At 43.5% G+C, this 12,621-nt stretch overlaps 1 protein-coding gene across 2 annotated transcripts in view; it reads right to left on the reverse strand.

Moving 5' to 3' along the window:
* CAPS2 (calcyphosine 2) overlaps positions 1 to 12,621 on the reverse strand; it is a 780,299-nt gene that overhangs the window by 604,825 nt on the left and 162,853 nt on the right. For both annotated transcript variants that reach the window (XM_086918127.1, XM_086918122.1), the window contains exon 4: positions 7,145 to 7,190. In XM_086918127.1, the coding sequence (XP_086774253.1) occupies positions 7,145 to 7,190 (46 nt within the window). The remainder of the gene's footprint in view (positions 1 to 7,144; positions 7,191 to 12,621) is intronic.

The raw sequence follows: 12,621 nt of genomic DNA on the forward strand, positions 1-12,621 counted from the left end.
AAATTCCGCTGACATTCTCTTCCATATGTATGCGGATGATACGCAACTCTATCTGAAAATCTCCTCCCCGGATAAACTCATATCACTCAACAATACCCTAATAAATACTCAAAACTGGTTAACTGAGATCAACTTTTACTCAACACCTCCAAATCAGAATTCCTTCTCATTTCCCCCCGAATCACATCCCCAAGTTAGACCTTTGGATGAACCACCTCATTGCCTTCAACTTCTCCCCCTCATTATTGACTCAAATCACTCGGAATCACCCTGGACAAGCATCTGAACATGAAGAATCATATCAGCAATATGTGCAAGGGAGCTAATCCCCTGATGAGGATGCTCAGAAATCTCAAACTGTTCCTCCCACAAGCTGACTTCAAGCATGTGGTCCAAGTGCTTGTTGTGCCAACGCTAGACTATGACAGTGCTACACTATGTGGCCTCCCCAAATATACCTTGGCCCCACTAAGGGCTTCACTGAATCCTGCGGCCAGATTGGTTACGGGTACCAAAAGAAATGCGCACATCTCCCCAGTCTTAATAGCCCTAAACTGGTTGCCCTATAAAGCAAGAATTTAGCTAAAGGTTGCCTGTCTATCTCACAAAGCCCTACATTTCAAAACCCCCAGTTATGTAGCGCAAAAGCTAGAATTATCCAGAGGGGGTAGACCTTCTTGGAGTGCTAACTCTCTCCTCCTGAAACCACTGATCTTTCGCAAAAAGAGAACATGTTACTGAGCTTTTTCCGGCTCTGCGACAAATATCTGGAACTCTCTCCCACCGGAAATACGCATAATCTCATCAAAGGTTACCTTCAAATTTGAAGTAAAAAGATTTCTCATGAACAAGTTCTTACCTTAAAAGGTTCTCGGATCGTCTGCTCTAATGCTTTGGACCTACACCCTAAGCCCGCGCTAGGTGTTCCTCTTCTTTAATAATCATTGGCTCCCCTCCCAGTTCGCTATGTGGAGAAGTGTGGCTCACTGGTTAGAGGAGGCAGACCTGGAAGCAGAGGTCAGCCCGGGACCAGGTTTCAATTCCTGGCTCGGCGGGGTCTTGAGTCCTAAAATGTCCATGGACTCAAAAATTTCCCCCGCCGGTGCCTACTCGATTCATGGGTTCACACTCTGCGACTCTGGGCAATAGCTTGCTTAATCTCCACAATGGCCCCTCGCGGCGGGATGCCTGGCTTTCACCTTGCGGATACCCTGCCGGGGTTATCTCACAGGGGAATACCAGGACAGGTTCCCTAAGCAAGCGCTTAGAAACCGCTCGGTGATTTGCGCTATATAAATTCCTGTACATTTAGATTTACATTTTACATGTACCAGTTAGTACCCTACTCTTTGTTGCTCCCTATCGATTGTAACTTTTTTTTGTTTGGTATGCCTATTTGATTTGTATGGGTTGGTATTCCTTTTGATGCATGTACTGCAACAGTTACCTTCCTTTCCTTCAAACTGTAAGGCGCTCTGATATCCTTCTGGATCATGTTCGCGCTGTATAAAACTTTATAAATGAATAAATATATTCCTTTTGCTTAAGGCTTAGGGTGTGTCCGGTGTCCCCCTGGCCCTCATCAGTCAAGATGTTCTAGAAGTTCTCTCTCTCTATCACCTCCAATTTGGCCCTGGTACTCAGGTAGAGGCCCTGCCCTTTAATGACCTCTTTATAGGCTCCCCATGGGGTTTGCGCAGAATCCTCAGAGGCCCCATTTTCCGTGAAGTATCGGTCCGTGGCTACTAGGAGGCCTTCTCGGATTCTGGGGACTTTAAAGTACCATGGATTAAGTGTGATTTCACTTTGTCCCGTGCAGTCATCAAGACCATACATGGCCCAAAATGGGGAGTGGTCAGTAATGCCTCTATCCAAGTGTCAGACCTCCAGAAATCTAGGGAGCTGTCCCGCCAGAGTAAACACATGTCAGTGCAAAAAAGACTGCCATGAGCCCCTGAGTAAAAAGTACAGTGCTGTCACGTAGGATTAAGTGAGCGCCATGTGTCTATTAGAGCCAGCAAGTGAGCATTGCTGGGAGGTCATCTGTCTGGGTGACCAGCGGTCCTTATCATCACAGAGTGATATGTTTAAGTCCCCACCTATCAACATTTCCCCATTTGGCAGGTTGAGCAGGACCGTGCTCAGGTCTGGGAGCAAGCTGTTGCAGAGTTTTGCAGAAAACAAACAGAAATTATATTAAATGTTGTACCCTCCCAAGTACCCATTATGGCCACATACCTGCCGTGTATGTGTCAGACCAGGTTTGGTGAATGGTAAGCAGCAACAAATTCTTGAGCAGGATCCCCACCTAGCTAGAGCCAGTGGTGTTTCCCACATGTGCAACCATTCTGTATCCCCACCTGTCCAAAGTATAGTAGGCAATACCCATAACATGGGTCTCTTGGAGGAGTACAATGTCTGGGGAGTGTCTTTTTATGTATTGCAATACTACTCCTATCTTAATTTAATCCCCCAGGCAATTAACATAGAAGAGCATAAGGCAAATGTGGGCTTTATTTAGTGTAGTGGCCATATGTGCATTCATGGCTCGGGTGCCACTCCTGTACCCCACTGATTAGTGTTGATCAAAGGGCGGGCATTGACCCCACCCACTGGGCTCCATCAAGTCATAACCATGATTGTGTGCTGTGAACTGCCTGCCGCGAAAAAACAAAGATTAGAGACAAACTAAACTTCCAAACAAGCCCCCCACCCTGAATCCCAGCATAATAAACTTGAAACTGCCCGCCTCCCAACACTGCAGAGTGCCTGTCGTCCCAAACCTTAAACTATAGGTGATAATGTTAACCCCGAGATGCACTCCACCCATCCCCCAAATCCAAACAGATCAAGTATTCCCAGAATCTGCCATCTTTAGTCAATGGACATGTGCCCCTTACCACCACGGTTTCTCATAACCAGTCTCGGGGACGAGGCCCCATTTGTTGCTAGCATTTGGAGTGTTCAAACCCAGCTGTTGTGGGATCACCCTCATCCGCCTACCTCAAATCAGTCTTTTCGGGCCTCCTGTTGACTCACTCAATCACTTGGGCTTTGCACCAGGGTGTGCTGCTGACGCAAAACGTGGGGCTTGTTGATGGCGGGTGTTTGCACAGTTATCTCGTCGCTGCTGTCACAAAGGGTTTATTGACTTCATCCCTCCCACCAGTCTCCAGCCGTCTAGCCATTCCCAGGACGCCTCTGGTGATGTAAAGTGCCAAATCTTTCCATTTGCGACCACTCTTATTTGTGCCAAAAACATCATAGAGTTTTTAAGTTTTCTTTCCATCAGGGACTTTTTAACTTCAACAAAGCTTCTGCGTAATGTTTTCAACTCGGAGCGTGAAGTCAGGGAAGAAGGTTACAGTGGAATTGTCCAATTTGACAAGTGGGGCACTTCATGCGGCCTGTATAATCACGTCTCTGTCACAGTAGTTAAAGATGCAAGCAATAATCCTATGAGGTGGGGCCCAGAGTTTCGGAGGGGCCATCCAGCACTTGACGGGCACATGCAACTGAGAAGTAGTTGGGAGAGGTACTTGGGTTGCAATTGCTTTAGTACAAGATCTTTAACAAAAAGGTCTGCTGCTAGGCGATTCAATCGCTCTGGCACCCCAGTTATATAAACATGACTTCTTCTCAAGCAGCTATATCGGATCGGAGTGTGGAGAGTGGGTCCTAAGCTTCCATCGCCTGTGCTTCCGTATTGCACACGTCTGCCCTCATCAGCATGACTTCTGTGGAGACTGAATAAATGTTTGCCTCCAGGGAACCACAAATGCCCTGCAGCTCTGTTATACTGTATTTAAGGGTGAACCCGTCACCATCAGATGATGCCTGGTGAGGGGGTTGCACTGCTCCTCCACTGCCGCAGCGCTTGACCGTTAGGAACAGTAAACGTATCTACTTTCGTTAAAAGCGCTTGCGCAGTTTTAGGTCTCGCCTAGCGACGTAGCGCACGCGCTGCTCGCTTGATCTATGGTCGTCTATTTTGCTTTGAAAGCGGGGTGGAGCCTCCACCCATGCTTCTGATTAGCGCAGGTCCAAAATGCATGCTTTTCATTGGAAGGGAGGCATGTTTTGCTCCCTTCCTGTCACCTGTTCACCGTGCCTGCCGGACAGAAGATGTGTACACATACTTTAGTTTGCATTGTATTTTCCCCAGTCCCGCGGGCGTCTCTTTTCATCACAACGTGCGCATGGTGCCCTTTCACTTTTGCCCGCTCCCACTTTCCTTCGCCTTGTATTTTCCCCAGTCCCACGGGGGTCTAATTTTCAACACAGCGCGCGCATGGCGCGCTTTCACTTTCGCCCGCTCCCACTTTATTTTGCATTTTATTTCCCGAGACACGCGGGCGTCTCTTTTCATCACAGCGTTTCAGCACAGTGTGGCCCTACATACTTATATGCCGTTGCTGGTTATGCCCGGCGTGACTATAAACAGACGCTCGCCCCTTGCTGCGATGGAAGAGCTGTGCTTGCTCCTGGTGGTGGGCAGGAGACGAGCAGCGTGTTCTGTTCTCTGTGCACAGAATAAGGATAAATGCTGTGATCTTTCTCCGCGAGCCTCCAATTTCCAGTGCTGAGAATAAAATGGAATAAGTCAGTATCAGACTTTCTCCAGGTTCTACTGTGAGATACACATGGATTTTAACTAACGGGATGTTACCCATTCCTTTCCCGCCCCTCCCCCTCTGTGCTGTCCCCGTGAATGCTGCCCAGGCACAGAGCATGCCAGATGGATGGGATATTGCAGACTCTGTTAGCTCCTGCTTCACATATCTGAAACTACGGAGGTCTAAACGGGCCTCATGTTTGTCTGTTACAACATTTGTGCAAAGCGCATAGTTATACTCGCAGAGAACGTGTCTAGAAATCTTCCTTATCAGGTGTGAAGGAAGTGTCCAGCCAGTCCCCTTTTCCACTGCGTCCTGGTATTTATAGTCATGAATTTAAAACAGGTTAAGTAAAAGTCACCGTATGCGAAGAAAAACAGTGTGATTGAACCCAGATAGATACCTTGTGCTCCATGTTTATAATCAGTAAAGTATCCCAACCCATCCCCAGTTCCCAACATATTTGGTGTTGACAGCTCTTTCGCAGCATTAACAATTTTACATTGTTATGGTCCGGTGTCTGTGGTGGCTTTTGACAAGGAGAGACCAGATTCTGCTGTGACTCTGGCTGCCCGCCCGGGGTAATGGAGTGAGACAGAGCTAATTGCGTGTGGTTCCTGGGCTGCAGGTATTTGGTGAGGTGTGCCTGCACTTTCCCCATCTGTGGTGTGTGTTAGTGAGTTGAGAGATGGCTCCAGGTTGGACGCATGAAGTGCTCTTACTCACACGTGTTACGTGCAACAGGCAAATTGGGAACAGGGTGAGTGTGCGGTCCCTTTCAAAGGAGCTTGCTGCAGTCGTGACGGGTCAAGCGAGTCCTCACATCATCTGCGCGGAGTTGGAGCAGATGGGTGCCGGTCCAGAAACCCCTCGACTACCCTGGTGTGGTTTAGGCTCCTCCTCCCAGACAAGCAGATCAGTGGATGTACGTGGGTGACTGGATCCTGCTATGTAGGTGACGTCAGAGGTGCCCAGTGATCTCCAGTTGCCTCCTGCTTGCATGAGTAGTTCATCCCAATTAATGCAATATAAATTTAGTTTGCTCTTATCAGAATGCAAGGGAAATCGAACATCAAAAATACTGTTCTCGTGTTCTTTTTTTACGATAGTAGTACGCTCGCCTTGCGCGAGGCAATTGAGATCTACATGTGGGGACTAAAAATTGCCTCCAACTAACAATATCTTCAGGGGTATCTGCTGTGTCCTGCTTCAGAAATCTCAAGGTGCTCTGTGACTGACGTGGGCTGCCCCTGCCATCCTGCCTTAACGTTGTGTCTGGATAGTTCTAAACAGATCCCGTTGCACATACAGGAATGAGATAAACGGCTGAAACAAAGTACCCGCTGGCCACTATTACAAGACTTTCTAAACAGCGAAAGTCTGCCGAAATATCTCCTTTTCTTAAAGGACAATAATGACTAATGTTAGGAGACTCCATCGGCATTACTGGCGCGTTCTTGATTATTACTAGTAACATACAATTTTATGCAGTGGAAAATTGCAGGTTTTCAACGGAGACTGGATTGTAGGAAGGATGTTTGGGAATAAGGCCGGTGGAGCGCAGGAGCCACTCTAACAAGCGGGCATCTTGTTCGCCAGTTGGTCACGCCCCCCGAAGATGGCAAAGTTTGTCTGTGTTATCCTGGACAATCATTATTTCAAAGAACTGTCAAAAGTGGCTTCTTAGCAAGAAGCATAATTCTGTATGCCAGCCTAATTAAGTGCAGTGATCACATATACTCCTGCCCATCAGTGATGCAGATGTGCAGGAGTCCAAATCTGATTCATGCTTTTCACAGCTTTGTGCACAACAATAAAAAGATTTCAAAAGGGACATCAGAAGGTTGGATGCTTTCTTGGTAGTATTAGATGTGGCTAAATCTTAAAACTAATCAAAATCACAGCATTGCAAAAAGTTAAGAGTTACAAGACTGTCACTTCTGGAGATCGGAATGGTGTGCTAATGGACAGGTATACTTTTGCACCAAGTACAGTTAGTCCCATTCTTGAACTGCTTACTAGAAAATGATAGACAGACAGATAGCTTTATAGTTCATGAACTGCGGAAGGCCCACAAACAATGCTCAGTCCTTTCCAAATTTAAGGGCGAGAGATTTTTTTCTAAAATCACTCCATGTTCATTTCTCCCCTTTTGAAATTCTGATTGGAGTTGGCATTCACTTAAATGCTTGAACTATTTCCTTTATTTTATGTCCCAATGAAGAAAAACTATCATTATCATGACTGCTATAATTCAGAATCTCACATTATACCAGTATGAGTGCTGTGCATTATTTGTAAGTTCCCATTATTGTTAACATTATTATGAATAATGATATTAACACTAATAATAAGATATTGATGTCGCAAATATATTACAGACAAGTGGCAATAAAAATACAATGCGTTTAAAAACTGATCAAGCGGCTCACAGTCATGCTGTACAAATAAAAATGATTACAATGCTTCGTGGGAAACAAGTAGTTATCCTAAACACCATAAACAAAAGTATGTAATTTAAGGATTACCTCATCGTCTGAATCTCCAAGCTTTCCCAAGTCAAGATGTGGTACTCTGCAGAAGAAAATGTAAAGTAAATGAAGTTCTTCTATCAAACTTTAAAATTAAAACATGTACTCTATACATGAGATTGTATTTTTCTGTTTCATTCCACTGAGTATCCTTTTGAATTTAAGGAAATTAAAATAACCTATTTAAAAAAACTCTTGTACAGTAAGGTAATCACTGCTTACCAGTAACTATTTGTTGCATTTGAATACAATGTTCTGTGTTTTGATATTAGTTCACAATTAAAATGGGCAATCTTACTTTATGTGCAGGAAAATGCCCCTTTTTGCCTGGTTCCCTACTTTTTTCGGTAGATTTTGTTAATGTTTAAAACAAATGTTTTTACTATGTACTGAGACACAGTTAGCTATATTCCTAATTAGGATATTTTACTTACCTGCAAGTCAATAGTACATGGTACAAAAGTGTATCCGGGGCCTGTAAGTGAAATGCAACTAGTGGGCTGCAGCACATATTAAGCCACCACTAATTCGACTTGGTAAAATAAATCTGTTGCCAGGACTAATCCTTCCTTTATAATACTTATTAGTCATTTCCTAAAGTAGGCCCTACATGCCCACAGAGCAGGGTGCATGGTATTTAAATAGTAAAGCACATGTATCTTTGCTTTACATGTTGTGATAGCGAAAAAACTCCAAAGTCATTTTTTACTGTGGTAAGGCAGGCTGTCCCGTAAGATAATTCTGTGTTACATTATAACAACTTATAATGCTTAATTTCACTTTGGGACTATCTGGAACAATGATTCAAGTACTTTTAATAGTAACTTAAAATTCAACTTCATGGTCAATTCAGATTTTAGATTACTATTTTGAAATGGTACTGTAAGAGTTCGGTGTTTGGCTCCCAGACAGTGGACAAAGGGCTTGGGTGTGGGGAGATATATTTGTCCCTGACAGGATTGCGATCTAGGTTGTGCGCAGGAACTTAATTAACTCCGAGGAGGCCTACCCTGTCACAGGCAGATATAGCTCATGCATTCGCCGGCCCCATCTATTTTCCTGCTGGCTAGAAAGGCACCAATCCCTGGACTGTTTTTGAGGGACCACAAGGAAGGTTTTGCTCAATTATGATAGCCACACCTCTGGGTTTGAGGTTCCGCATCAAGAACAGACTTTTGGTTGAGCAGAGGAGATGTTTGAGATTGGGCAAGCTCAATCACGTATATCCACAAAACATTCTCTGATCACCTTCCTATAATACTATATTTGGACCTCAACAGAAACACATGTGCACATAGAATGTGGTGACTTCATCTCGCTATGCTACTATATAGACAAATCCTATGCACACGTTCAAAGTAAATACATGAAGTTACATTAAATATCACAATGAGGCTAGACTTCTCCATGGGGCTTGGACAACCAGTCTTTCTGGCCAGGGAATGCCCGCGTAAGCACTACAAGATATGGCACAGGTGGGCGGATTACCCGGGGATAGACCTGGACCCGCCACAGGAGGTTGATGCACGCTTGCCGACCTGATACATATACATCCTTCATGGCTGGACAGGGGTGGGGCGGGAAGACCCTGAGGGATCGTGATTTCTGGGTGTGCAGTGACGGCATGGATGGCTGTGTGTGGCATGGACGCAATCTGGGGGGAGCGGGGTTTGTTATATTGTGGTTGTTTATTGCACATAACAGTCAAAGTCGATTGAAAGTGTATTGGATATGTGCGGTAACCTCTGGAGTACAGGGGCCTGCAATGTATGCAACACTTGACAAATAAAATTTGTTTAAAAAATATATATATATATCACAATGAGGCTTGTCTTTATATTTTCAGATGTCTTTAATTCAAGATCTTTAAGCCTTCTTAGCCAACACGTGTTTTGGCGCTGTCACAGGGGATTACCCTGCAAGTTCTTCAGAGTTGAGGTCCTCAGCCTTTTGACTTCGGGCTTTCCGACTTGGAAAGGCTGTCGGAATGCGACATTGGGGGACCCCAAGCAGGGCCCTCTTCCCCCAGGCCCTCTGTAGCTAGGCCTATGGTACCCCGCTGGAAATCCCTGCACCGGGCGTAAGGCACCTTAAGGTGCCTGCCACCCAGTGCAGGGGTTTTCACAAACTCCTGTTTCTCAATTGGAGCATGTGCTGCAGGCAGTTTCCACCCACAGCACAAGATCCCATAGAGAAATGGGACTTTGCATCGTAATTTTTAGTGTGGAACCGCCGACCTACGGTGGGGCAGTTCACTTACCGAAGCGGTGTAGGTCAGAGGCAACTCCGACCGGTATCGTAATCTTGCCAGATGTGTCAGAGAATCCCATCAACGCTGAGGCATAAAATTTGGATCCTGGAGGACCTTGGTGTCAATGTATTCTGATGATATTCTCCTGTTTGTTCAAGAACCAGAATTCAATTTCAACCCCATAATAGAGGAAACCACAATGTTTGGTGGGTGGTTGAGCCTCAAGATCAATTGGTAAAAATCAATGGTGAACCTCTGACTAGAACCACTACTGTTCCCAACTTTGTTTTTTCAACTCAATGGCAGGACAAACCCACTACAATATCACTGGGATATAGTCCTTATTATACTGGTAAACAATGGTAAATGTTTGGCTAATATAGAAATAGAGCAGATTCTAGGCCTCGAGAAATCTACTCTGCCACTTGCAATTTTTATCAGGGAAAACTAATATTAGGGACTACTGGTCTGTTCTGGTTAAAGAACAGGTGTTCTGTTCTCCCAGAAAGTGTGTGCAATAAAGATGCCTTTAAATCTTGTTTTTAACTGGTCACAAATGCTCAGTGATCACCAAGGTCAATTGTCAGCTTATGTCTTCGTAAGATTTGCTGCTTACTTTATCCTGGAGATTTTGTTTACTGTTCTTTCTCGGACTACAAAGTTAGAGGAGTTTGTACAGTAAATTTTGCTGTACAACAAGAGAAAAATTGAAGGCTGTGAAATGTCAGGTTTTTTTCTAACACACAACATTTAATAGCTTTCAAACTATACAAATATTTCACAATATACTTCAGTAGTTAGGAAAACATTTTTTTTTTTAATTTTGTGTGAATGGAACAAAGATTTTATTAGGATGAAATCAAACCAGAACACTTTACTTAGGGATGTGCAAATGATAAATATGTTGCTGAAACCCATAAATTATTGTTCACTGCACTCTAGAATATTGTCCCATAATGCTTTGCAGGGCCTTTGGTTGGGATTGTATTGTTGCCTATAACTGTGATTGGGGTGGTCCTAGGAGGATGGACCACCGCCGAATCGTTCTGCATGATGTGCTCTTTGTGTTCAAAGCATCTGCTTGGTTCTCTCCCTATGTTAGGGAGGACCCCAAAATTATCACCTCTCTCACTGCTTGCTATATTTGAATTTTCACTATTGTGAGATGACTATATGCATTTTAGCATGTAAAGATATAATTATTTGTTGTTTAACTAAAGGTACTGCTTAATATACTTTCATTTCTGTGAGATGTCAATATATATTTTAGCAGGCAAAGTAGATATTTGTTGTTTTACTAAAGGTATGTGAGATTACTGTATTATTATTTCTGTTTTATTAATACTCGTTACATTGAAAACATGGAATTCATGCAAAACTCTGGAGTAAGCTACTGCACCCACAACCCTTTGATAAAACAACTTAACCTTTACATGCTAAAAAGCATATTTTCAATTCACAAAAGTGAGCTTTGAGAAATATCAGGCAATGAGAGAGGAGATGATTTTGGGGTCCTCCCTAACCTAGGGGGAGGACCAAGCAGAGGCCTTGAACACAAAGAGCAGATCATGCTCAACAATTGTGGTGGATGATCAGAGATATAAATACCTGCTTTCTAAACCATTACAGAAGGGACTTTTCACATCCTGGTAACTAGTATAGTTAAGGTTATCTACCGGACTGCGTGACATTTTGTACTTAAAATACCATTCTGCTCAATACCTTGCATGTCAAGTGCCTAATTTTCTTAAAAGTATAGATAGGTAAAACTCCAGCAGTGACATCACCACAACAAACATATTACATTTCTGAATTTTTCCACAGCACAGGGATGTCCTCCATTCAAAACAGTCACCTAATCATACCAGGAAACCCCAGTGTAACAACAATGCCATCATCATCAAAAAGCCAGCAGAAGGATGGTGATCAGTGATGGAACTGTGAAAATACTTCACAGCCATTAAGAATTTGTTAGAAGGCTACAAACAACAATCAAACTCAGTATGTTACGGAATGTAAACAGCACTTGTGCCTTGTATTCACAGACATACAATTAGCAAGTGTAAATGAACAAGCAGCCACTGGGATTCTGTCCCATGACCAAGTGCTTAATCCACTTACTTTATACAGTCAATGACTCTGCATTACATCCATGGGTCTGTTGTTCCCTCTATAGCTGTTCTTTCCATCTATCACCCTGCTACTGCCCCAACCAGTACATTTCACAGGCGGTATCCATTACATTTGAATACGAGGGGTATCTGGTCCCAACGTGGGCATCTACAAAAACATTGCATGACAAAATATGGACGATATCTTGAGCCTAAGCTACACAGTGCCAGAAAGAACAAATAGTAAATCATACATGATCTGACTCATAAAATTGCCACAAGCGTTTTGAACGCCAGCTGCAATTTGGAACACCCAACATCATATAAGGGAATCACCCTAGACAGCAACTAAACCACCATGCCCACTTCTAAAGTAGTTGAAAAAGACACCTTGCTGATTGGCCTGTCACGAGGTTTAATTAAATCAGTCAAGTCTCATTATAACATTTTCCTGGATCTCTGTTGTACTCTACTTTTCTTTCTGTCTGTTGTTTTCTATCTTCTAATTCTGAATGCATGTCCCCTGTATGCCTTAAACTCTAGCCCTATAAAATAGTACATCAGCTGATCCACGGAATGGGGTTTGGAGAGGGGATTTGTACTAATATAGTCCGATAAGGACTAAAAATGCAGGAGTAACTGCAAAATACAGTAAAGTGTTCTGTTATTACTTACGTTTTCTGATGCCTTAATACCACCATTCAGATCTTCCAAGTATTAGTGCATTGCACACAACCACACCTAGTATTGCAGCTAAATTGCCACTTCCAATGCCATGTTTCTTGAAGATTATCTACAAGACAGCCATATGAGATTTCATACCAACCATTTTGTAAACACTATGCTATGGTAATAATCTACAGAGCTGAACCCAGTTCTGATTAATCTCTTCTATAAATTGTGTTTGCCTAGGTCACATTTAATAAGGGTAGCAGTCAGTCTTTGAATATCCAATTTTTAAAAAAATCTATGACTTTGTCTCATGTGGTCCTCACGTCGTACCATCACTTCTGCTGCACTTGATGTTTGAGATGAAGCAAGATCACAGCACTTTAACAGCATATTGAGTCACCAAGAGTGTGGCTTAAACGATTCATAGCCATTTTGGTTTT

This window comes from Lissotriton vulgaris, chromosome 1_1 (assembly GCF_964263255.1).
Source record: "Lissotriton vulgaris chromosome 1_1, aLisVul1.2, whole genome shotgun sequence".
NCBI lineage: Eukaryota > Metazoa > Chordata > Amphibia > Caudata > Salamandridae > Lissotriton > Lissotriton vulgaris.